Here is a 25,807-nt window from a genome sequence, read left to right as displayed (position 1 = left end):
AACAGGTCACTCTAGCTTAAAAAATCCATTTGGCTGGTTTCACTTCTAGCATTCAAAATTTCAGCACACATGAATCATATTCAAGTTCGATCAGTTTATCCAAATTAAATCTCACAAAAACTGAACGAAAGATAAAACCTGGTATTGATTACCCTCCTCAAGAACAAACTCATATTCTGAAACTATAACAGACTCCTCACGTATGACAAGCAATGGTAAGGATAGATTACTGAAAAGGCATCATACAATTGTTAAAATTATTATTATCATTATTATTATTATTGCAATGTCTTTCCGTAAAAGCAAAATTAGCCTTTACAGTCACAAAGCCCAAGCAAGCATTGGAGCTTTCACAATCCTGTAGTCATGGAGGTAATTCCCTATTATACTGGGCCTTAGAAGATGTATTCGTTTTTCTAAGCAAGATGATACGGATGTTTACCAAGTCTGAATTCATCTTCTCCCTCAGGCTTATAAATTTTGCAGTTAGATGACTTCAGCGACAGGATGGCTACCGTCTTGTTTCTTTTGACTATTCTTTTACAATTGCCAGAATCTCCTTAGCCCTATTCATAGCACTGTGTGATGACTCTGAGCAACCTAAGAAACCCTGATTATCAAAAGATAACTCATCACCTTCCAACTATTCCTAATACTTCAGACTGGCACCAGTTCAAGTCTCAGGCTGCTAGTCACTGTTGAAAGATAATTACCAGCTTAACCCTACTGGATGATCTGGATTTCTCCTTATAATTGCCTTACATATATTTTTGTTTAGATTTAAACAGGAGTTCTGGCATCAGAAAAAGATAAGCTTCACCCCAAGTAACTTCATGTGTCATGCACAGACAGAATAAACCATAATAAAAGCAGAAGTGAAAGACTGATGACAGACATGTGGTTCATACATGTGTAGTTTTCAATTCCTCCACCAATACACCACCCTACCTACCACATACATATAAGTTAGACACCTGGAAAACTTGATTATTTTGCAATAGATGAAATAATTATGCACGAGGAATTTAAATAAGAAAAGCAAGATCACTTTGCACATCAAGAACAGGACAGATGCTGCATTCAGAGAAGGCAACGCAGAACACAATGGAAAAAAGCAAATCAAGGAGGTACTAAGGAAAAAGAGACATGAAGTCTCTTGCCAGAGAGACAGGCAAATAGCACGCAGCATTGTGTAGATTATGTTCTTTTTAATCCAAAATTCTACATTCCATTGATTCATTAAGAGCAATAAATAACACAAACAGCAATAGTACAGAACTCCTTTCGAATAATTCACAACTGGACACAGTAGGTGGGCTGTGCTATTTGGTTATCACTACCACTTTGTCATTGGTATCTGCCATCATCTTAATAGTCATCATGGCAACTCTTAATACTATTGAAACGGTCAAATTAATATCAAGTAGTGTTCCTCTGGGATTTCATTCTCCTTTTTAGTATTATTTATCTCCAATATATCAATCTATAACTTCCAGAATAAAACAGCCTCCTTATTCTCATTTCCTATCTAGTCATTAAAACCTTTTTTTTTTCAGATCATTTTCTATAAACAGGTGTGTATAAATCTGGAGATGTGAGAAATGATGAAGTATCATCAATTAAAAGAGATAGGTGTGTATATTCACATCCTTTAACTATTCTCCTACTGATGCAATCTCAGGATGCAGTTAGATGATGCTGCATAGATGAGCTAAGGGCTACCCTTAGGGTATAACCTTGATCCTGCTAAACCCCTGCCACAAGACTCCTGCCACTGTCTTGTATTTGCTTTCATTCCTGCTAGTGAGACTGCTTAGGGAACTTAAATAGGAGAAGATCAGCCTTTCCAAAAGAATTAAATCATATTTAAAAAAAAATAAAGGCATTTTTCACTTTTAAAAGCAAAACCCTCTAGAAAATATATGAGAAGAAGAACTAGGACCACCTCTTGAGAAGCAACAAGCCATGGGATCAAGCCAGCTATGTTATGAAATGATGCCCGAAGTCAAAATAATGTGGCAATTTCCTTAGAAACAACATTGAAGAAGAAGGACCTGAGAAAATTACCTCTGCAACCTATCAGAACTAGTCTTTGCAGTCTTCAGTAGTGATCAGATAAGGTTAGCAGAATTCCTCCCAGATATTACTTCACACTTGTCTCCCACAACTTGCAAAGCATGCTCCGCATTTTCATTATTTTTAAATACAAGCAGATAAACTGACAGGCAGACAGCCTTTTAGACAGTGAAAAGGCAACATTGCTGCCTCTTTTAAAATCTCAGATTCATCAAACCACCTCTCTTGCTCACTGTCCAAAGTAAACAATTTCACAGCTTCTCAAAACAATACACTTAATTAGGTCAAAGCTTTCACTCATCATCTTACATTCACCCTGTCAGCTGTTGCATTACTTTCTATCAAGGACAATATTGATTGTAAAATTTTCTATTTTTTAAACTTACAAGCCATCCTCCTTCCTAAACTAACTCTCTCTCTCTTTCTCATCCAAAAATCTTCAGAGAACGGACAGAGGTCCTTAAGCCTCTCTATCACACAAAGCTACTTTACTCTAGGCAAATCACCAGCACCTGATGGACAGTTTTCCAATTCATGGAAATTCAGCATTTTAATGTTACATAATCTCTTCTAATAAATTTCCAATTTTATATGCAATGTAGGCAAAAGAAAAATGAGTCCAAATTGGTTTACATGGCATAGACTAAAAGTCTGTGTATTATAAAAAATACAAATGAGCCAGATATTACAAAAAATGCTAATATAATGTGTCATTCTGTCTTTTCTAAAACAACACATATCAGCATTATCAAAATACATACATTTATAAAAATGACCATTTATGAGAAAGTAGAGAAGATTAGAAATTATTTAATGCTTTAATGCATCATTAAGAACATATAATACTGATGAATATAAAGTAACTGATGACTTAATTGGCTCTGTTGGGGATAATGCTGACGATGCCACATAGAGCACAAAAGAGTACAATAACACTATTTTCTCAAGTTCTTCAGTTATATTTAGATGCAATAAATGTTCTAAATATAACACATTTGAAAGAGTCAATGAACATAAAATCTGCCACACTGATTTCAATCTGTTTGTTTAATGCAGAGTTTTACCACTGGCTGGAGTTAAGGCTGAGGTTCATAACTCAAGCAAGTGCTAAGCTTGGGAATATTTCTGCAAAGAAAAACAGTAGATGGTATTGGGATGATGCTTTTATTTGTGATAAACATTTCAAGAAACTAATTTTTATGAAGAAAAGTAATTATTAAATATTCATTTACACACAAAGCTCAAAGTTTGATGATCAAACCTGGAAAACATCTAATTACATCTACTCTGCAGTGGTATTAATGTCACAAACAGACGCCTGAAACCCCAAACAGACCACACAGTGGCCTAATGAAACTAGGCTCTGCCAGAATTTTCCTTTGAAGAAATCTGACAGAGGCAAATTCACTGTAGGTTTAGTCACCTCTGATTATTCTACCAACGAGTAACTAATTCCATGTTGAGGGAAACACTTCTTTTAATCATTATCGTAAAAGACAGTTCAGTGTAAACATGGTTTATATTATATTTATCTTACTGAAAAGGACTTATGTTTGTAGTTTACAAAAAGCACTTACAGTCCCACTAAAGCCCTATGGTGCAAAGACTCAAGTGACTAACACGGCTCCTCAATTTCTCTTTCTGACTCCCATCATTTTTTAATCTCCATCCGGAACAAAAGTTACCTTGTTTTAGAAGACGCTAGTGGATTAAACATACTTCATAATGCTGACATTTATTAGGGCTGGAAAACAGAAGATCAAAGAGTTCCAAGAGAGATGAAGAATTTAAATTATTAACTAGTGTTGTCACTGGAACTCGGAGATCCTGCTCGTCACAGGACTCAAGGCAGTTTCATACGAACAATGTGGTAGCCCTCACTTAAGCAGGGGCAGGTGAGCAGCATTAGAGCAGACGCTCTAAACAGCATTAGAGAGACCTCCAGGTCTCTCATCCCTACCTCCCAGCCTACAGCATTCAGTTCAAACTAATCAGCTGCTCATCTAATCACAGGGGCTGCACTTGGCTCACGCCTGCTGGAAGCAAAACACTTGGGACAGGTAGCAGGGAGAGCGATGCACAGCACTGGTCCTCCTCCATGTACCTCGTATCTTTCTGGGCCCCACCAACATTCATATAAATAACTGATTTTTAACATAAAGAGAATTGGAAGACAAACATAGTGGTATCCCTTATAAGTAAAGTGGCCTCTTACAACTCTGCACATCAACAGTCACAGGGGATCTTCGGAGAGACGTTTCACAGCTAACTGGAAAATACATTGGTGCGTAATGGCACTTAGCTGGCAAATTACCTCAGCATTTGCTCTGCTGCTCCTATCATGCATATATGTGTCAGCGTCAATAAATTACAATCTCATAACTTTTAGCACTTTTATGCAGTATAACTGTGTTCTATTCTACTTTTTCTACCACATTTTCCTGTGCAGTCCTAGGTAAGTAATATAAAAGATTTTCCTTCCTCAGTTTCGTTCCCTGCCATGAGAGATAATAATGCTAACCCACCTCAGTAAACTGCTTTGCAGGTTGAAGCACAGTGTACACACAGTGTTCTCTTTACGTATACAGGTGTAGAGGAAAAAATCTCCCACTATTTCTTTCAAACACTGAGAAATTCACTCAGTAAGTGATCAATATAGTCAACACTTCATCTTCCAGTTAGAATTGTCATAACTTATCTTAGTACTTATACTGCTTTTATGATTTTTTCACCATTTAGCATTTTAGTTCAACATCTAGTTATCCTTAGTTTTGCATCTAGATCTTGAAGTTATTGTTTTTATTAAAGATTTACAATGCAAGATATTTTTTTAAAACCATCTATGTACACACTTTATAAACCCATGTCATGACTTTAAAATGTATAGTGAAGAGCAGCCTACAAAAATCAGTTAAGCATATCAATTGAAAAAATGAGGGAGAAAAAAAGAAGAAAAAAAATTGGGAACCTCTAGTAGGTAACCATAAGTGCCTTTTCATAATCCATGAATATATATTCCTTTTCCGGTCATCTGGTATCCTCAGATGAAGAGATTCATTTGTAGATGAACACTGATTTCACACAATTTGCAAGAAATAAATAAAAAAAAAGTTCAGAAAGTTTAGGTCACTAAGGCAACATGAACCAGAGCAATTTTGAAATATTCACTCTAAATAAATTGGCCAAAACCAGAAGAAAATACTATCTGTGAACTGGACTGTTGCACATGAAACATATCAGGGAGCATGTGAACATAATACCTCACATGGGCATGGAGTAAAGCTAGGAGAATGACTAAAAAGTGACAGCATGACAGACAAAACCACAGCAAGTTCTTTGGGCCACCCAAAGCCTATGGCACTTACAACAGATTGCACATAAAACAAAAGAAGACAACAAAAGAGTCACAGAGGTTTCATGACAAGTAAAAGAAATTTTCCAACTTAAAAGTCAGAACAGCAATTAATCCTGTCACTCATCCTCAGCGAAGGTTTCCACATCATAAATATAAAAAACACAATACTTCAGTCATCTTTTTTCTTGTGAGCAACCATCCACAGACATATATACGAAATATGATGGTCAGCTATATATTCATAACACCTATTACAATACATCATGCCAACAACCAACACTGGTAGTTCCCACCGATCATTGAAATATTCCCTGCTGCACCAAGAATAATGCAACACAGAAATCGCAGCGAGTGCAGAGCATGATGCCTGCCCTCCTAAGCACCATTTCTCTCCAAGATCTGTGCTTTATACCACGAACTCCCTATTGATTTTCAGGTGAATAGTAAAAGCTATTGCCTTTGATGGAGATAAACATAAAATGCCCTGGCTACCTGAAAAAATACCTTTCATCTTTAGGTACAGCTTGGAATCATCTTCAACACAAAACCAATCAGATTTCGAAGAGAAACAGGAGACGTACCTCAACTGAAGGACTGCCCTACACCTCTGCAGCCTTCAAGCTCTCGTTGACAGCGTCAGCTTCCACTGTGCTTTGCTCAGTACTCTACCAACTTATCGTATTAATAGTTACACGAGATAGGGACTAGAATTTATTAGGGCAAGCATTTTATTAGGGACAAATTGAAATGATGTAATCTTGTGGTAGGGAAATCAAGCTAAAATGTGTTGACTGAGCTCTCTGTTACAAATTCTATGCATTTTTGTAATACCTTGAGTACATGCAACTTAGTAAAGGTGCCAAAAAAAGTAAAGGTACACTAAAAATCACATGGACAAGCAAGAAAAAGATCGAGATCACAGCAGTGCAGAAGCAGTGGAGATATCATTGGCTTGCCTCTCGAACACAGACGCATGCTGTGCAAGCAGCAGTCACAGATCACATCGCTTTAACCGAGGTAATCTTTTTTAATTCTTTGCCTTGAAGGGCAATTGAACACAGTCAGAGGAGAGGACGGAAACCAAGCCAAGTCGTAATATTGCCAAAAGCACAGGTTTTTCCCTTAAGTGCAATATGCAGAGTTCCCAGTGCGGATGTGCAAGGCCTCCACGCTGCTTTGTAAGGGGCTCTGGTTGGCAGCAGTTCCCCTGTGCTGTCACCAGCTTCATCTTCAGACTCTCATAACTCACATCAACATTTATGTGCCACTGATCAAGCCAGATCCCATTGCTGTACATTCAGGTAAATTTATAATCAAGTTCAAGAGGGAAGAAGGTCAATGGCACCAGGAAAATACACGTGTCAACGCAGGCAGACAGCACTTCTTCAGCTCAACCACACAATGAAATGATACAGGAATTCAAAAGGTAACTATTGCTTTGCACCTATTGTATGGCAAACGTTAGTGTTCTTAGTGTTAACCAAACACAGAGTAATTGGAACTTGCATTACTTTTTACAGTGTTATCAGTAAATTACCACTTCTCCAAAATTTTACATTAAAAAGAAAGCAGAAATCACTTCAAAGTGGTCTGAATTTCATGCAGTAAGCAGCCTCTTGGGATTTTATACAACAAAGTAACATGTGAAAATCTAATCTGAATGAAAGAAGAAAATGAACATGCCAAGATCAGTTTCATTACACACGCCTGATGTGCAACATGTGAAATCAAATAGATTTGCCTATTGATGCATCCGTCACCCAGGAACAAATGGCTGCTTGGCTATTTCTCCAATAAACCAAAAAGCCCAGCCCAAGAGAATACTGCTTCACTTTCCTCAATAACACAGTTCCATTCACTCTGCCACTTCCTCACTCCAGGGAATCATTTTTATCTGACTACAAAAAGAGAAATCCATCATCCAGTAAGAGGAATTAGCCCACTTCATTTCACTTTCCTAGGATACTGCCACAAATACTCAAATAGACAGAAAAGTAATGGGTTTGATAGGAAGGCAAGGGCTTGGTACCATCGACCCTGCTCCAAGTTATTACACGCATTACTTTAAATTTTAAGAAAGGAATGGCTGATTTTGTTTCTTTGGAGGCAGGTATGCATCTTTTAGTCTTCCTAAATAGTAAGCCAAGATTACAAATTTTTTATTCCATCATGGTGATCAGCATGGGAAATCATTTTAAAAGCTGAAATATAGCTCACGAAATGCATTTAAAAAACTCAAACCCCACTACTTGTCACATGCAGCTTGTGATAAATATTAAGGACAATAATTCTGAGTATAAAGCATTATTCAAAACAGTTCAATCTGATCTTAAATTCTCCATCTTCAACTACAGTTAAGGACACATCTCAGAAACATCTTGGCAAAATGACAAAGCCAAGTATTAGAGTTGGTTGAGAACTAGGGATTCTCAAACATTTTGACCAAAATGCACTTGTGCAAGTATTACCAGCTTTTCCAAATAGACATCATGTCTGCCTTCTGCAGTGTGCCATGAGGGCTTAATCCTTCAGCAGTCAAACTGGGCACATGTCAAAATAAACTGCCCTCTTTTGACCCATTTTGCTTATTTTTCTTCCCACTGAGCCTATAGCCAGGGGAACACAATGATGTATATCACAGTCTCACCCTATGTACCTACATCAGGTGCTAGAAAAAAATTTCTGCATCTATTCCTTCATTATTTTAGATAAAGTTATAACCAGTCAGACCCTATCTGCCAGAAAAGCAGGATCAAAGCTGGGCTCTCACGGAATGGCTGGAGCCAATGTCGGCCCAGCCATTCACCCCCACCATGTCCATCTATCTTCCCCAAGAGTACGTCATAGCAGTAATGCTCTTTCTTCTTTGAGGATACCATGTAGGCCAGAGATTCCTGAATTTCTCATGGGGACAGAAGAGGCAACAGGGATACATTACCTCAACCAACAACTCCTTTTGAAATAGCAGATACCCCCTGTAGTCTTTTCCCTGTTCTTAAAGAACAACCTGCTCCAGCTGTGAAGTAATTCAACTGTGTCTCTAGTTCAAGAAGCAGAAATCTGGATTGGAGGTGCTGAATCTGGATAGTGCTGTGTAATAAGGGGATTATTCAATTCTCATCAGTAAAAAAAAGTAGGCCAAACAAAATTAAGCAGGTGAAGGAATATTACTGTAAGATTAGGAATACTCTCTGCAGATGCATTCTTATCCACACTCTAGTTATACACATTTTTTTCAAAATACATTTTAAAGACCTTGCAAAAATGTTACAAAGCAGCAGAAGAAAGTTATACATAATTGTTACAATTCACACTACTTATCCAGAGCTTGCTATTTATAACGGAGAATGCAGAGAGATCAGTAATTTTGATTTATTATTCAATTACCATTAAAATCATTGAAGTATTTCTTACAAATCTACAGCTCTACTAAAATAAATGAGTACTTCCAAACAACCTATGTTTCATAACACATTCACAAATCACCACTGAATGAAATAGCTTCACAGAAGAATTTTGCTTTGTTTTTAACTTTCAGTCTGTTCCACTGATTGACGGGACATCTAGCAGCCTTGTTGCCTTAGTTCAATCTTATCGAAAGTCAAGGCATATGGGATAACTATCACCAGATACATGCTGTGATTTTACCAAAGGGTTTTAGTAATAAGGTGCAAACTGAAATCTATACCATTTTCTCATATTATGTAGACCCCAATAAAAAGCTTACCTGCATATAATGTCTGGAACTTAGGGTGATGCATAACTGAATCATTAACAATGCAACATAACTGCATCTTCTTGAACAAAGTTGCCAGTGAAAGACAACAGATGCAATGGCATGGCAGAAGTGTAAACACTTCCACATTTTGAATATGCTTTTATTCATAACACCTGTCATTATGCTCACCAATCTTAAAGTTATGAGATACGAAGACACTTCTCATTCTGATTTATTAGAAATATTCAGTGAAAAAAATAATTTTCAGTACCTACATAACTTAACGACCCTGGAAAGCGTTAACACGTATCCCCTTGTTTCAGTCGTTATTGTCCCATGACTGTCGTTATATTCTCTCTGCTGAGAATGGTAGAGTTGCCTCATCTATCGTTCACTAGACAAAGTTTTTAAATATAAAGATATTGCATGTACCCAAACCCTCTCTCAGAACTGCTTTATTATTATTGAAAATTTGATTATGAAAACTTTACTAAATATATTTCATAGATTTCATAGATTTCTAGGTTGGAAAAGACCTTAGAGATCATCCAGTCCAACCGTCCCTAATCCCCATTAAACCATATCGCTAAGTAGATCATCCACCCTATTCTTAAACACATCCAGGGACGGGGACTCAACCACCTCCCTGGGCAGCCTATTCCAGTGGCTGACAACCCTTTCAGAGAAGAAATACTTCCTAACATCCAACCTGAATCTCCCCTGACTAAGCTTATACCCATTTCCTCTTGTCCTATCACCCATCACTAATGGAAAGAGCCCTTCCCCTACCTCCCCACCATCCCTTCTCAAGTATTTGTAGGCTGTAATCAGGTCTCCCCTCAGCCTCCTCTTCTCCAGGCTAAACAGCCCCAACTCCCTCAGCCACTCCCCATAAGTTTTATTTTCCAGCCCCTTGACCAGTTTAGTCGCCCTTCTTTGGACTCGCTCCAGGAGCTCAATATCTCTCTTAAAGCGAGGGGCCCAAAACTGGACACAATATTCCAGGTGCAGCCTCACCAGTGCCGAGTACGAATGAACTTGCACAAGACACTGCTTGACAAAAGATAACTTAACTGAAGCACTAGCTCAAGAAGTATATTTTAAGTGTGTTTACTGAGTCCTTTTGTACAATATAGAAGCACTTAGAAGAGCATTGGGGATAAAAAAGTTGCAACAAGTAACATTAAGCAGCTGAAAAAAATACTTGACATGTAGACAGTAGATTATTTTGAGGTGGAGTAGTTGCAACAATTATAAATAAACTCTGGTAAACAAACTAAATTTACAGCAGTCCAAAATTCCATTCATTCCCTTCATGTTATTTTAGTCAAGCTTTTTAATAACAACAAACAAAAGACTAACAGCTTATTGCATATATTCATCATTGATCTCAGTATATCAGAAAAATCTACTTGAAAGTATATTGTGCTTTTACCCCTAGAAATTAATTTGGTGTGGTATTTAGAAAGTAGTACAACACTAAAGATGGGAGCTCATCTTGTTCTGACGAGAAGGTAATGTGTTACCTATGCAGTATAGTCTCAACCTCTTTCACTAGAGCATGTGGCAGTCAGTAGCACTTTGCATTCATTCATGAGCATCTACGTACATGTGCAGCAACATCAGTTAATATTTTCTGCTTATTTTCATTTACACACAAACTTAAATGAAAAAACACAACTTACTTGCTTTTCCCTTTGTAAACTGTAGCATAGGACCCTTCCCCTAGTTTTTCCAGTTTTTCATATGAGTCTGCTTTTCCAAACTTGGGGCTTGTAGGCTAAAAAAAAAAAAAAAAACCCAATCAAAAAAAGGTGACCTTCCAGCATGTATTGCACTTGCAACATTAACTGCTTTGATTCAGCCTTTAGAGACCAAACGTCAATATCAAAACTCGTAGAACTTCATGTTTTCAGCAGCCAACAATTAAAAAAATAATTAATAGCACAACTAATGCAACAATATAATAGACTACTCAAAACATCATTCAACACCCCAGATGGTGGTTGCCGATATCAATCATACACTTATATCACCGGAACTATCAAAAGGATTTTGTTCTTAATCAAAGAGATGTCTCTGGTTTATTTTTCACATATATCACTTCATACAGGGAAAAAGATCATTAACAACTAAGTCATTTTATCTTTGTTAAAAGATCTAAGCAACAGTCTTAATCTGCTCTAAAAACTCAGATTAAAAGAGCTGCTGAATTTATTTTTTTATTTTTTAGACTAAATCCCACCCAAAAACATTGCTCTAAGTAGTCAATGTCCCAGTACATCAACCATTGTCCAGACAGTGGTCAAAATAGTACAGGAAAGTATCTTTAATGAGAGTATCTTGATTCTGAATTATGTTTGCAGTCTTCAGACTGTGGGTATAATCACACCATACTCTTAGTGGTATGTATTTGCAGCATAGTTAAATCAAGTCCTGCAGCCTTCTTACCTGCTGCTTAAATGACGGGACTAAAACTGAACCGAGCTAAGCAATGATTCTTGCTCAAACAGCCAGATAGCTCAGCTGGCTTTTAGGACAGACTGGTACTTGCCCCACTTTTACACAGTCCTAACAGAGAACACCACAATGCTGCAAAACTAGAAATTCGCCTGACATGAAAACTTTCTAATGAAGTGCTTGGAAACTGTTTGAGTTTTTTGAAGTGCATCCTACTTTCCCAAATGTCCCCATTTTCCATTTGTCTAGAAGGAAAGGGCTTTTTATTTCTCCCCGAAGAGGAGAAGGACACTGCAAAAAAATGACCCGCAGCTGCCCTCAGCATTATCTACATATATCTTACACTGCAGTGCTCAGATGTCCTGTACCTAAACCAATCCAAAATGTATAGAGCAGAAACTTTGGAGAGTTACCCACCAGTGCTCAAATCACACACAGGGCCTCATTTGTTACTACTCTGGTTATGACACTAGAAATAAAAGCAGCGAAGTAAATCCAGTATGTTTAGGGTTGAATTGAACTCGGAGACTCTAAGCCATGCACAGCTGCACACAGTGTACGCTCACATTTAGGATATTACACCTCATTTAAAAAAAAAAGTACTTAACTTCCAGGTTTTTTTGAAAGGAAACAAACAGTACAGGACACATCTGTATGGAAATTCCTTTAAAACCATGGCCGAAAGTTTTAAATCGATTGAGCCTAAAAATTACTTCTATTTAAACAGACAAGAGCATCCCAGGTAAGACGACTTGGTACCTCATACCTCTCCACTACGCCCAATTAACCATTAGCCAGAAAATGCCTAAATTCTCTTTACTCAACTATTCTACGTTTGTCCTAAGCCAAAATTCTGGCACTTTGGCATACATACATCTTTTCTGAGACTAACATGCCAGCTTTCTTTTGGATAGTATCAAGATATACACATGTACGTTTGCAAAATTGAGCCTTTTTATCTCCCTCTAATACACAGAACAACCATTATTTTGCTATCCAATTCCTAAATATTAATAGACTGACGAAAATTTGTCATATGGAACTCTCAGATCTTCTTCCTGTTACATTATCTGGAACATTTCATTACAGGTAAGGCAGTAATATACTCAGTTACCAATCTGTGCTTAAAAACACATTCTGCTTGGTTAGAAACTGATTTTTTTTTTTAAATTATAGTTTTATTACAGATGTCAGTAATAGAGGTGACTAAAATATTTATTCAAGTAGCCTTCTCATTTAAGTGTCCAATTATCGACTAATGCAACATCACAAAACTATAGGAAAAAAGTGTTTAAATGTTTAATTGTCTCCCATATGATGAAGAAGGATAGCAAAGTATTGCCCAAATTGCAGGCTGCAGTGAACACACAGTCAGTATCTTTGTTTGCACTGGAAATGCTGCCCTAGTTAACAGTGACTAGTTCACTGTTGGTTTCCTCATAGGGAGGAAGAAAAAGGACAGAGTTTATACATGTGTTTCATACTCATTCTTATTTTCACACTGAGATGTACTTTTATTTTATACCACTGGAAACAGTAATAGAAAGGTCACAGGAACTTGTAATGCCTTAAGATCTTGATAGGAAACCAGATGCCTTCAATCCTTACCACACAGTAAATCATCAACAGTAATTATTCCTACAACCTCACGCTCATTTCCCCATACCCCAGCCACCAGAAGCATGGATGTAAGGTCATGCCTTTTACTCATTCTCCTCCTGGAAGCTGCTGCATCCTCACTGAGAACAGGCAAAACACTAAAAGCCCGTGTTGGTGGGTCTGGGAGGAGAGCTCACTCCCGATCGTATGAAAGATGTGCCAGTATCAGCTGTCTTGTCCTCAGGGGCAACCCCACGCGGTGTCCCAGGGTCCGCTCTGCAGCAGTGAGGCTGACCACCAACCTCCCCAAGCAGCCGGAATCACTTGGCCGGTGCCTGCTCGCATGGGTAAGAGCAGATCAGACACAACCAGAAAACAACCATAAACCCAACCTGTCAGCCACTGCCTGCCCTGTACACAGTAGAACCCTGTGGCTGGTATTCTCCTCTTTCCAGGTTACAGTACCTCGGCAGTGGAGCTCAGCCCTCTATTCCACCAGACAGGATTGCTCATGGGTCCATGTTCCCATGCTATCACACCTCCCTTTGTGAAAATGGACATTATTTTTCCATGCATTTGTAATTGTAAAAGGCTTACAATTTTGGAAGGTATCTATCTAATGGTTTTAAAATAGAGGGAGGTAGACTCAGATTGGATATTAGGAAAAAATTTTTTACCATGAGAGTTGTGGAACACTGGAACAGGTTGCCCAGAGAGGTGGTGGATGCTCCATCCCTGGAGACGTTCAAGGCTAAGTTGGACGAGGCCCTGAGCAACCTGACCTAGTTGGAGATATCCCTGTTCCTTGCAGGGGGGTTGGACTAGATGACCTTTGAAGGTCCCTTCCAGCCCTAACCATTCTACGATTCTATGATTCTATGATTCTATCTGCTGTAGAAAAGCACTTCAGAGGATTTTACAACAAAAAAATAAAATAAATTCTGAGGCAGCAGAACACTTTACAAACTAATTTGCATGACATTTCTTAATGAAACACCGAGATAGACCTCACTCAGCACATGTAATTACTTTAGAAAATGAAGGAACAAATTTACCATTTCCCAGCATTTTCTCAAATTGTTTTTAAAATGAAGCCTCACACATCAACTCAAACTTAGAATTACAAATTGCTTACAAAGGTGAGAAGTTCAGATGCTTCTTACCTTTCCTTTTGTTTCTGGATTATAAAGGAGGCAAAGACTGACTGAGATAATGCAAAAATATAAAACTTTCCAAAACTTTTTATGCTTAAAGGGATCTAAATGAAGGGCTATGGAAGGGATCTAAATAATCTGAAGTTCCATGTGACTGCTGAAAATTATAACCATTTCAGGCTAGTTTATTATTGCACCTCTCTTTTCATATAGTTATTTTTTCAGCTTCCTGTCCATTAATTTTGTTACTCAGATTTCTCCACATTAGTTTATCTTTTTCAATCATTTCTGTCAAAAAAACTACGCCTTGCTACAGCAAGATTATGGCACCAATTTTTTTTTTTAAACAAATGCTAAGATTAAAATCAAACACAGAAAATTCACTTTTAAGTATAATCTCTTCTTTTAAAGTATTTTTTCCTTCTGGTAAAATATATGAGATATTATATATACACAGAGATGTTTGTTTGTTGAGTCACAAGAGTCCTATATTCTGCCTAGATGTGGTTGCCTGAAATACACATAGCAAGTAAGACATATCCAGAGCACGTCAGATGTACAGTCACTGACATATCTCACAAGCAGCAGACTCGCAAGAACTTCCTCTGTATTTCAGAAAGCTGGTGCGATCCTCCAGTTCGACCCAGACAAGATTTCTCAACAGAAAAGAGAACTAATTTTAGTTGAATTTCAGCTAATTGTAGCTGAACACACATATTTTGACAGACGTTTTTTTCAAAGCCACTTTTTGAAGATCTAACATTACAATACTTCTACTGCTATTAATTTTACTTTTTTTCTTATTCCTCCTTACTGCTTTTTAACTCTCTAAAACACCAACATAACATGACTGTGATAAAAGGACGATTTTTGCCTTGTCTGAAAACTGGTTATTTACTGAATGTGTAAATTGCTTTTCAGTTAATTAAAGTCTTTAAATCTTTTCCATTAAAATTTTATCATGATTTGTTAGATACAAGCCAAAGGGAGATCTTCTCCCTATGGCCATGCAGATTTGTATACACTGAACATCAGTGGGATTACTTAGGCGTAAAGAAGCCTATTGCTCAGTGTCAGAGCTTTGCATTTACCAAAAAAAAAAAAACACCAAACTTTCAAAGCTAAGGAAAAAAAAAAAAACCACAGGTGCATGTGTGACCAAGATTGTACTATTTAATGGGCAAAAAGTTAAATAGGCATTAAACAACCAGTCAGCAAGAAACTGATACTACTGGAAAGTCACTGAAAAGTTTATTTTCTTGCTAGGGAGAAATGTTCCGGAGAACTCAAATGGGAAGGATAGATGAATTACTAAGAGAGAGGAGTAAAGGTCCTCATGCCTTTGAAGAATTGAATAGTCCCAAGGCACGTGAAAGTCAGCACAGGTTGTGGTGGATCATGCCATTCCAAAGAGGACACTGGCAACTGGAGTGCAGAACAGTGCACATCTTTCCCTTCAGGAAACCTACTGAGAGCTTTACTTGTTTGCCTTTATGCTACACTTTCCTTGAAAATAGTTTCCATTAAGGTAGTTTTCCTATGATTAGCCTACATTTTTCCCAGTACAAGGTTAGTCTAAGAGCACCACTGAGCACAGAGAGTAAGCATCTTAAGCAGGATGGCTCCCAGTAACCAAGATGAGATTTTTTTTTCCCTCTGGTTAAGGAAATACAGATCATAATAACAAGGATAGAAAGAGTATGCCAAGATGTTGAACACAGAAATAGAAGAAACTAGTATTTCAAACTGATGTGAGAGTATTAAAAATAACAGAGAGAAAAAGAAATGAGAGGAAACTGTCTTTTCTAACCATGTCATTTCAAACAGCTATTTCATTGATAGAGACTGTGGGAGGTTTAATCCAAGATCTTGTAGTATGAGTCCTTGCACTACATTTCTATGTGAATACTTCTCTTTCTCAGGAATTTTCAAAATCACTGTAGTAAAGAAAGTTTTAATAGAAAGTTACACTGAAAATCACCTGACTATTCTCATGGAAGTTCTGTGGGTTATGTTCTCATGTATTTTTCATAACTGCAAAACAGACTGTGAATGTCACACTTAACCAGCACGCTCCCAAGCTAAGTTTTAAATACTTTTTTTTTTTTTTAAATACTGCAGGATATTAAACTTCAATATAAAACTATTCTCAAGGGAAAAATATTATGTTCAAAGTACCACTGTAAATTATTGAAAATAAAACCTAAACATCTGTTTTGTTAAATGCTTCCAAAGAAATAAATTCATTGTTAGAAAAACTTGAAAGTAAAAGGTAGGTCAAGAGGTCTAACTGAGATTAAATCACAAGAACTTAAGATTTATTTTTTTTAATCAATTTATATTTTGTCTTCTTTGACACAATGGTAAAGCTTTTACAAAAACATATGTAGGTTTCACAGTAATTAGTTCCCTTTCTTAAGGTTTTATTCCATGTACAATAAGAGGTCAATTTGGTCACATCTTTTTCTTTCTTTTTTAAACCTTGCAAGTTGGACTGTTTTCTACGGCAATGTTCAAGGGATACAGCGATGTTCAAGAACCCAAATGGAGCGTTAATCCGAGTTGTACTACTATCTGATCTCATCCTGTTGCTGGCATCTTTCAAACCCTTTAACACGCAGCCATAAATTAAGAGCAAGCAACCTGAGCAGGGGCAATCATAGAGCTCTCTGTGAAAGGGCTGGATGCAGTTTTTAAAGCTGTTCACTAGTTCTCCAGGCTATTAAAGCACAGGAGCTAGACCAACTGCCACATTTTATCTGCCTTATCATGTAGAGAGTATCCTCCACGTTGACGATTATTAAAGCTTCCCTTGTGCCAGAAAAGAAAAATCCGCTCTCTGCACTGAACTCTGAAATTATCTTACCCCAATAAAAAGGTATCGACCAGGAAGGATGCAGTTACCTTATTAATTAATAGGTTCCTAAAACTGGAGAAGGTTGCATACACCTGAAGACAAAGATAGGCGAGAACAGCACACCAAGTGTTTGGGCAGACAGAAATGATGCCTAACTTTTAGACAAAAATCTGACTTTAGTGTCTGCTTTAAAGTTAGATTTCTTATTGAACTGATCCACAATGTGTCAACAGGATCAGGTCATGCTTTTTGCCTGCAGTTTTTTGGAGGAAGGTTGCATATAACAGCACTGAAAATTAATAGAATTACAGAAACAGAAGAAAGGCTGCTCTCCCAAATAGAGTGCAGAGTCAATGCAGTAAAGTACTGCTTATCAAATTATTTCTATCTCAATTAATTTTTTACATTTATGTGAGTTGGTAGAAGATTAGCGGTTTTCTGCATTTACTTTTTAAAAAGTAACTGAAAGGTAGTACATATTCCTCTAGCATAACATTTGGATTCATTGCCATGGATCTTAAGCCATTCAAAAAGAACAAAATCACGACATAACTAAATCTTAACCACATGGCTAGCTTACAAAACTTGCAATATTCTGTTTACGTACTGTGCAAAATCACTATTTAGTGTATAAAATGTGTACACTGAATACAATAAAACTTCACCTTGCACTGGAGAAAAATAAATAAGGCCACATGCCTAAAGAGCATGGATCTCAAATACAACTTTCAGAGAATGAGAGTCAAATTATCTTCTAAAGCCAGTGTTATTTTGGAAAGAGTGGCATGTGTTTGGTTTTGAGTTGTACTTTTTTTATTTTGTTCAGTTTATTTTATAGTTTTACTGTTTCTTCGGTTAGAGAAAAGCAAAGTAAGTTTCTTCTCTTGGTAGGCAAAAGACTCAGCAAAAGATTTTTAGAAAGATAATAGATATAGACAGGTAAGTACACACAACTATAGCTACAGGTATATAACATATATACATGTATATGTACACATATATATTGTGTTGGCTGGATGAGATCAAAGGTTTGTAAAGCCAAGTTCCCTTCTTCTAACAGTGGCCAACAGGTGATGCACAGATAGGCAAACACCCACCTCATTAAATCCAAGGTGAATATTATCCATTATTCTGATGTGACAAAAGGATAAGTCTGTTCTTAGATCTTAGGAAGAAATTCTTCAGTACGAGGGTGGTAAGACTTCGGAATAAATTGCCAAGAGAAGTTGTGGATGCCTCCTCCCTGGAGGTGTTCAAGGCCAGGTTGGACGGACCCTTAAGTAGCCTGGTCTAGTTGAGAGGCATCCCTACCCATGACAGGGAGGTTGGATTAGATGATCTCTGAGGTCCCTTCCAGCCTATGCCATTCTATGATTCTATGATTCTGCTGGAAATTTCATTCCATAATAACATTCAATTTCAATCAGCTTAAATAGTTTGGAAATCACACTCATAAATGTTTTCTGCTCTTTAAAAGAAGGGGGGAAGAAGATGCAATGCGATGTGACATAATGAGTATGTAAATGTCAGGTGGAAAGACTCTAAGTGTAAAAATTTTGTCTTATAAGAACAAAAAAAATAATGTACTGACTTCTGCCTGTATGCTACTGCACTAATTAGCAACTCAAGATTTCTACCAGGTTGCAACGAGGTGTGACATTAACTGCAGAAAATTAATTCATGTTCAAGAGCAAATGATTTATCTTCCAAGTGACAATCTGTGGGCAGGAACGTGGAGTTCCAGCTTCCTCAAACCTGTGTGTGTGTCATCTTCCTCATCACAAATTGCAGAGCATTTTGAAGGTATGGAAAACACAAAATGGGTAAAATGCCACCTGCGGAGTATTATTTGGTGATCTTCATCAAACACCGAGGCTGATACCTGTCAGAAAGCTGATAAAGCTTCTCAAACTGATCAAAATGGAACCTAATGCCCTAGGGCATTACAAACAAGGTCTTTCAGGTTGCATCTTGAAAAATGTTATTTTTGAGAGAAATAAAGGACTTTCGCCTGAGCAGAAGCAGTGATACAGAGACTGCAAGCCTCAGCCAGGTCCTTTTTCTGTAAGACATAACTTCCCCACCTGATGGCTATGGAGGACTTTAAACGATGAAAAGGAAGAGACTAAACGGAAGTCTATCTTTAATTCAGTTCCTCTACTAATCAAGCGTAGAAAGTGCAAATTGAAGTTAGCATACATCAATTAGAGTATCTTAAAATAAAGCTTACAGAAAGCAGAGCCAAAACTGAAACACAACTACACAACCGTAGCCAGTACAACCCAGAGGGCACAGCATGCTCAAGAACATTTACAGAAACTGAAACGCCTGTTCAGACTGGTAGAATCCATACAGCAAAAGAACATCCAGAGAATCAAGTTGTAACTCAACAAGGGAGAATATGTAGCAGTCCTCTGACATGGAAGAAAAATAAGTAATGATCACAAGAGGAAGCAGCAAGGGCATCTGCTACACAACATCAGGACTAGAGAAAAAATGAAATCCAAAACTCTTCATCAATTCAAGTGTAATTCAAAACCAGGGAATGACAAATTCCTGCAACTAACCACACAGACATATGCTCAATGAAATGTGCATCAGAACATCTGCCTAAGGCAACATATTCAGGATCTGGGGGAAGGGAATGGCTTGATCATTTCTCCGCCTTGGACGTCTGAACTTAGGCCTGCCACGCAGGACCAAACGTAACCTGCGATCAGCAGAGGGCTAGCACCACCTCTTGCTCTGAAGTCCTGTTCTTCCTTCTTCATTGACATGAATGCTGACATTATTCCACAAGTTATTCCTTGCCAGGTGCTCTTTGGAGCACTCCTTGTGAGGAAGAGTGAAGAAATGACTAACAATGCTTCCAAGCAGAAGGAAAAAGTGATTTCACCGAACAGAGCTACAAAAATCATGGAGAATTACGGGAAGTTAAGAAATCAGACAGAATTGTATTGGAGGAAATTCCTATGCACCTACTTGAACACATGATAAGTCCCCAGCAAGTCTGTGTGAGTCAGCACAGGAGAACATTAGCAAAAGCTTATGTATAGCTAGGGTTCTACCCAGCAGCATATTTGCACAGGAAGCACGGATGCAGTAGAGTACTAGCCTGCTGGAAAAGATGCCAGCAACAGTTTCAAAAAAAGCCTACTTCAAAATTCAGGATGCAAAGCAAATAAAAACCTTCAGTTCTAATAGAAAAGAAGTGCATAAAGCATTAACAGAAATTAGTTTCTAGGAGGAAAAAGATAAGAACAGCAGAGATGGGGAGTGAGGAAATACTGAAAAAAACTTAAGGAAAGACTTTCAAAAAAAGTCATTTAAATTGACAGTTGTGGTGCCAAACAGTAATCAAGCATCACACACAAGTAAACATGGTGCAAATCGCTCCGTCCATCCTTAACAACTGTAAAAGTTTTATGGTAAGAACTCCTTGTTATGGACTCATCTGGAACACGTTGGAGACATCTTTGGCAGCAGCTATAGAATGCCAGGCGATGATGAAAAAGAAAATTTCTTTTTGCTACAGATGGTTACATTTTAAAACGTAACCTTTTCTACAAAGGACAGTCCCCTGGAGGCATGACATCTTATCCATTCAATTCACATCGCTTAAACAAAGCTCATCTACAGAAGATGAATCTCTGTCATTTCTTCTCAGAAGTCTGACAGAATTTAGTCAAACTTCTGTAGGGAGGACAGAAGATGTCCCGAAGACAGAGTAAAACAAAAACGAAAGAAAAGAAAAAAGAAAAGGCAATCAACCTTTTAAATTATTTCACACCGACTAAGATTTGAAGTGTTGCATCCATTCTGCTTAGATCTGTAGTCTTCAATTCAAAGGCCACATTATTATCGATTTTTCTTGCCAAAGCATAACAGAAGAAGTTTTTCAATAATTCTGAAAGTCTTTGGGGGGAAATCTGTTCTGGGCATTATTCATGAAAGATATGACATTTTATTTATCTAGTTTCTTTCAAAACACTTGAGAATAAAACAACAATGATGATACGTTGCCAAACCTTTCTCAGTTGTTTCTCTCCATCTCCTCTCTCTCTCTCACATCCCCAGAGTTTCTGACATGGAAATGAATGTTACTTTTACTACTAGATTTTTAAAAGGTAATTTTAAAACACAAACAATATCTGTCAAATCTGATTTGTTTCTCTAAAACCTAAAGCTAAAAATCAAAAAGACAATTCATGTGGTTTCCTAAACTTCACTGGAAAGGACTTCTCTTACAAATAAGCAAACCTCTGCAAAATTTGCAACATGAACTTTATAGCAGCTGTAATGCCATACTAGGATCAGGAGACAAAAGTGCTTAGAAAGCCTATATGGTACCCTAGCTAATATCTGAGAGGAATTTCAAAATACATGTATTTTTCAAGTTCTATTTTCTTATTCTATTTTATACATAACACTACCAATACATATGGGAAATATCTTTAATAGCGACCATGAGCTTTGTTTTTGTTTCCAAGTAATCAATTCCTTCTTAAGTAAGAAAACATTTATTCAATGTTATTAATTCCATTATTTGGTGTCAGTACTGTGAACTTACAGAGCTGGGGCTGGAGTGCCGCCTGACTTTAGGTGATTCTTTCCCTGTAGATGAAGTTTTGAAGTTAATGCAAGCGTTGTTTTCGGAATGAACTCTCTTCACTTGATTAGTCGGTTTCTCAAATGGATCAAAACTACTCTGTGTCCTCTGAACCCGGACTTTTTTATCCTCAGGAATTGTATCCAGAGGTTTGATCACTGAATCCATTCCCTGGCAGTTCCGTGTAGACATCTTTGTGACACATATCTGAAAGGAAAAAATAGCATTCATTGACTCAATAGGCTTGAAGTCTGTGTCAATCCATACATCAGCCAGCATCAAAAAGGGCACTGGACTTCATCAGCATTCATCTTCTATTTCTACATTAAAATTGCAAACAACACACGCATTTTACACAGGGCGCACACACCACAGTCATTAATAATAAAAATCTACCTTTGTACAGTATACTAAAAGATCCTGACCAAGAAAGTCAAAAGAGGAACACACATAAGATTCATAGATTTGTTTTTACTCATATAATCTGTTTTTAGCAACAATACCACTTCACTTCTTTCTCCAATCCAGCCACCAATATCCGCAAGCAGTATTGATTTCCATTTGTTTAAAATTAGATGAGACTAAACTTAAATAAATGATGGTAGTTTCACTTTGGTTCTGGCCTGCCAAAGATCCAATACCAGTATACTATTGTATTTTTAAATAATGCTTATACAGTGTTAGTATTATTATCACCATATGCTTCAGAAAATCAAATTGGTAAATCAATTTCCATGCTCTGAAACGTGAGACTGCAGCTTAATGGCACACTAAAGCACAGAAGTTCAGTTCTTTGTTACTGTGAAGTATGACTCTGTCAAGCCCCAAAGACTGCAACTTGCTACTTGAGCTACCAAAATAGGCTATTGCTAGTTCAATATAACTAAACGAGCAGAACCACAAGTTTAGGTACTCCAGTCATGTACATTTATGTTTTTAATTTTAATACATTCCAACATATAAGACCTTTTTTTGGTGGGGGGTTGTGTTTGAGGCTTAAGCTTCTGTATTCTCCCATAAGAGACTCATCTTTTACTTGGGAAGAAAGAAATAATTTTAGCTCGAAGAAAGAAATAATTTTAGCTCTCAGGCTACAGGGAAAAGCTAGGAAGTGTGACGCACGCAGACCCAAGAGGCTCCTTAAATCATAAGGCAAATCAAAAGAATCTACAATGTACTTTTTCCAAGATACTTGCAAGTATTTAAGGATACACAATGTTAATTTGCTCTCCATCATACAGTTCACATACATACAATTAAAGAAACATAATGTTCCATTCAAGCACCTACGATCTAAGCATTTTTGAAAACTTGCTGCCATAAAATAGTTAATCTGAAAAAAAATAAAAACAAATGTTTACCATTACCATTTAATCAGGACTCTTCCCCCATAACCCAAAGTATCTCCAATACAAAATTCCCCAAGAAATTATTCTTTGCCATTACCCCCAAGGAATTCCATGCCTTGAAATCCAACTTATTTCAACTGTTTATAGAAAATACTAGGTGACTATACCTTGTGGTTTTCATGTTTTCTGGTTTTGATGATCCATTGTAAAAGCAGATCAAAGATTTCTTTTGTACATTAAAAATGTGAAGTACATTTCCTGCACAGTGCCATCTGGCCAAACGATCACACACCAGGTCAAGTCTAATGAAGGACATTACTAGCATCACAAACCAGGCTTTACAAGGGTTCACATTTCTTCTCATTAAATTAGTTTCTCCAAGACTAAAACTTAACCAACTTTTAACTGAGAAAAGGAACAGTCCCCCTTCATTCCGAAGGATATTTCTCTCTCCGGCCAAAATTAAGGCAATTATGTAATTTTGGTCTGTTACTTCAGAGATAAAGAGCTGCTGCACAAAGAATTTTTCATCAGCCTTCTTGTAAAATTAATTGGCTTCTTTTCCCTAAAACAACTTACATGCACAGACACGCACCCACATACTTCCCACTGTCCTCTCCAGATCCTTGCTCCTGTGATGCTTGCTACCAACAAAGATGTTCTGACATAATGTAAGCTAAAATTACTATTAAAATAGCAATGCTTTTATTTTGCTTAATCAACATGGATGCAAGCAAATCAGTAAGTATTTCTCAGCCTATGAAATCCTGTGATCTAGAAAACGGGGCCAGGACATAGGGAGGAAAGGTTGAAAAGCTGTACTTGTCTTTCTTTCAAATTACCAAAGGCCACTTGTAGCCAGTTAAATGTTTAGAATGTTTAGAATCCACAGCTATAAACATACTGTAGATAACACTGCCATGAATGCTGCTTCTAGTTTCTTTTCCACTGTAAGATCACCACATCTAGCTCTAACATGGGCTAAGGAAGCATTGCATTAAAAAAAAACACCTTGCAAGACATCTGTTACTATTGATCATCTCTACTGGAAGCAGTAATAGTTTGGAATTAGATATTGAAGGGAGACATTTTCACCTTCAGGTCACTTGACTCAATCTGGAATAGGGTAAAAATCTCCACATTAATCTTTTAATAGCCAACTTCTATGGCTATCACCCAGCTGGCTTGAATTGATTGAATTGCCTAATTAAGGTTTAGACCCCACCTACAAAAGGCAGGCCATTTCCTCCTGGCTGTGGAAGATGCAACCGCATCCTTGAAGCCGCAGCCCAGGCTGGTGAGCAACATCTGGTGACCTCAACGTGATACATCTGAGAGACCCTGAGGACCGTGACTCCCTCGCCGGAGCCAGAGCCAAAAGAGCCAGAGCCAGAGTGAGAGTCCTTCGGTAAAGAGGGTAAAGCCGCAAGCCCCGACGTGATATTCATGGGAGGGAAGCGTGCTGGAGTCGGAATGAATGGACTGGGTCTCTGCTCACTGTAAAGCCTTCTTGAAAACCTTTGAAAACAAAAAAAACTGTAAACCTTTGAAAAAACCTTTGAAAACAAAAAATTGTAAAACAAAAAGGGGGAATTATGGCTATCACCCAGCTGGCTTGAATTGATTGAATTGCCTAATTAAGGTTTAGACCCCACCTACAAAAGGTGGGCCATTTCCTCCTCGCTGTGGAAGATGCAACCACATCCTTGGAGCCGCAGCCTGGGCTGGTGAGCAACAAACTTCAGACTTGCAAATTACTAAAACGAAGACGTACACCAAACAGCCCCTTGCTCAGAAATCAAACATCTCAGTGGCAGCCCAGGCTGAACATCAGCGTCAGCAGTGCCAAAGCAGAGGCTGCTCCCCACATTCCTCTGCGTGCTCTGCAACTGCGGCGCTTCGCCCATGCTGGCAAGGGGATTCATTCACCACTCATCTCTCACCTATATCAATAGTTTCCCAGCAGAAATAAAACATTTTCTCCAAGTGACCACTGACCACAGCGCACTGTGAAGCCAACAGAGCTGAGCTTACACTGTTGTTGGAGGGTACACGTTTCAGATTCGTCTACCTTGCTTATAAACCTCTGAAGAGAAACAATATTTAAGCAGTTGTTTTATATTCTGTCATTGATAGGCCAGGTCCATCTTTGTGCTGAAACTCTGCTCTGTGAAGTCTGAAAGGAGCAGGTCTAAATCAGCAATACTGAGCACTAGCTGTAACTTCAAAATTACACAGCTTAAGATTGCAGTAAACTCACTGGTAATTTCAGGTTTCCCTCCATCAGCAAGAGCTAAGCAACCACAACAGCCTTGCTTTTGCTCCTGGGCAGCAGGCACGCTGATCTGCTGCTCCTGTGCTCCAGCTAACGGTAGAACTTATTCTATAGTGATTTGTCACGCGAAAAAGCAACTGCATCCTGAGCAAGATTGATGCATAACATATTTGGAGATATTCCTGCACATACAAACGATCTTCGATTTCATCAGATCACTTTTATGAACAGTAAAGGTCTGAATTTTTCCATTACACTAATTCAGCCTTTTAAGTATCGTTTTACCCTTGTACTGCATAACAAAAGTGAATCTTACAAATATCAGCCTCTTAAATGATATATACAAATACTTAGC

General features: G+C 37.8%; 1 protein-coding gene across 3 annotated transcripts in view; it reads right to left on the bottom strand.

Moving 5' to 3' along the window:
* CDK14 (cyclin dependent kinase 14) overlaps window positions 1–25,807 on the bottom strand; it is a 266,293-nt gene that overhangs the window by 157,368 nt on the left and 83,118 nt on the right. For 2 of the 3 annotated variants that reach the window (XM_086614579.1, XM_086614578.1), the window contains 2 exons: window positions 21,790–22,035; window positions 10,835–10,929 (listed from right to left, as the gene is read on the bottom strand). In XM_086614579.1, coding sequence (XP_086470705.1) covers window positions 10,835–10,929; window positions 21,790–22,035 — 341 coding nt within the window. Of the gene's footprint in view, window positions 1–10,834; window positions 10,930–21,789; window positions 22,063–25,807 lie in introns of all 3 variants that reach the window. The other variant, XM_086614580.1, reaches the window with a different exon arrangement.

Source organism: Tauraco erythrolophus, chromosome 7 (assembly GCF_009769465.1).
Source record: "Tauraco erythrolophus isolate bTauEry1 chromosome 7, bTauEry1.pri, whole genome shotgun sequence".
In the NCBI taxonomy this organism is placed as follows: Eukaryota; Metazoa; Chordata; class Aves; order Musophagiformes; family Musophagidae; genus Tauraco; species Tauraco erythrolophus.
This window is presented reverse-complemented; position numbering and strand designations above follow the sequence as displayed.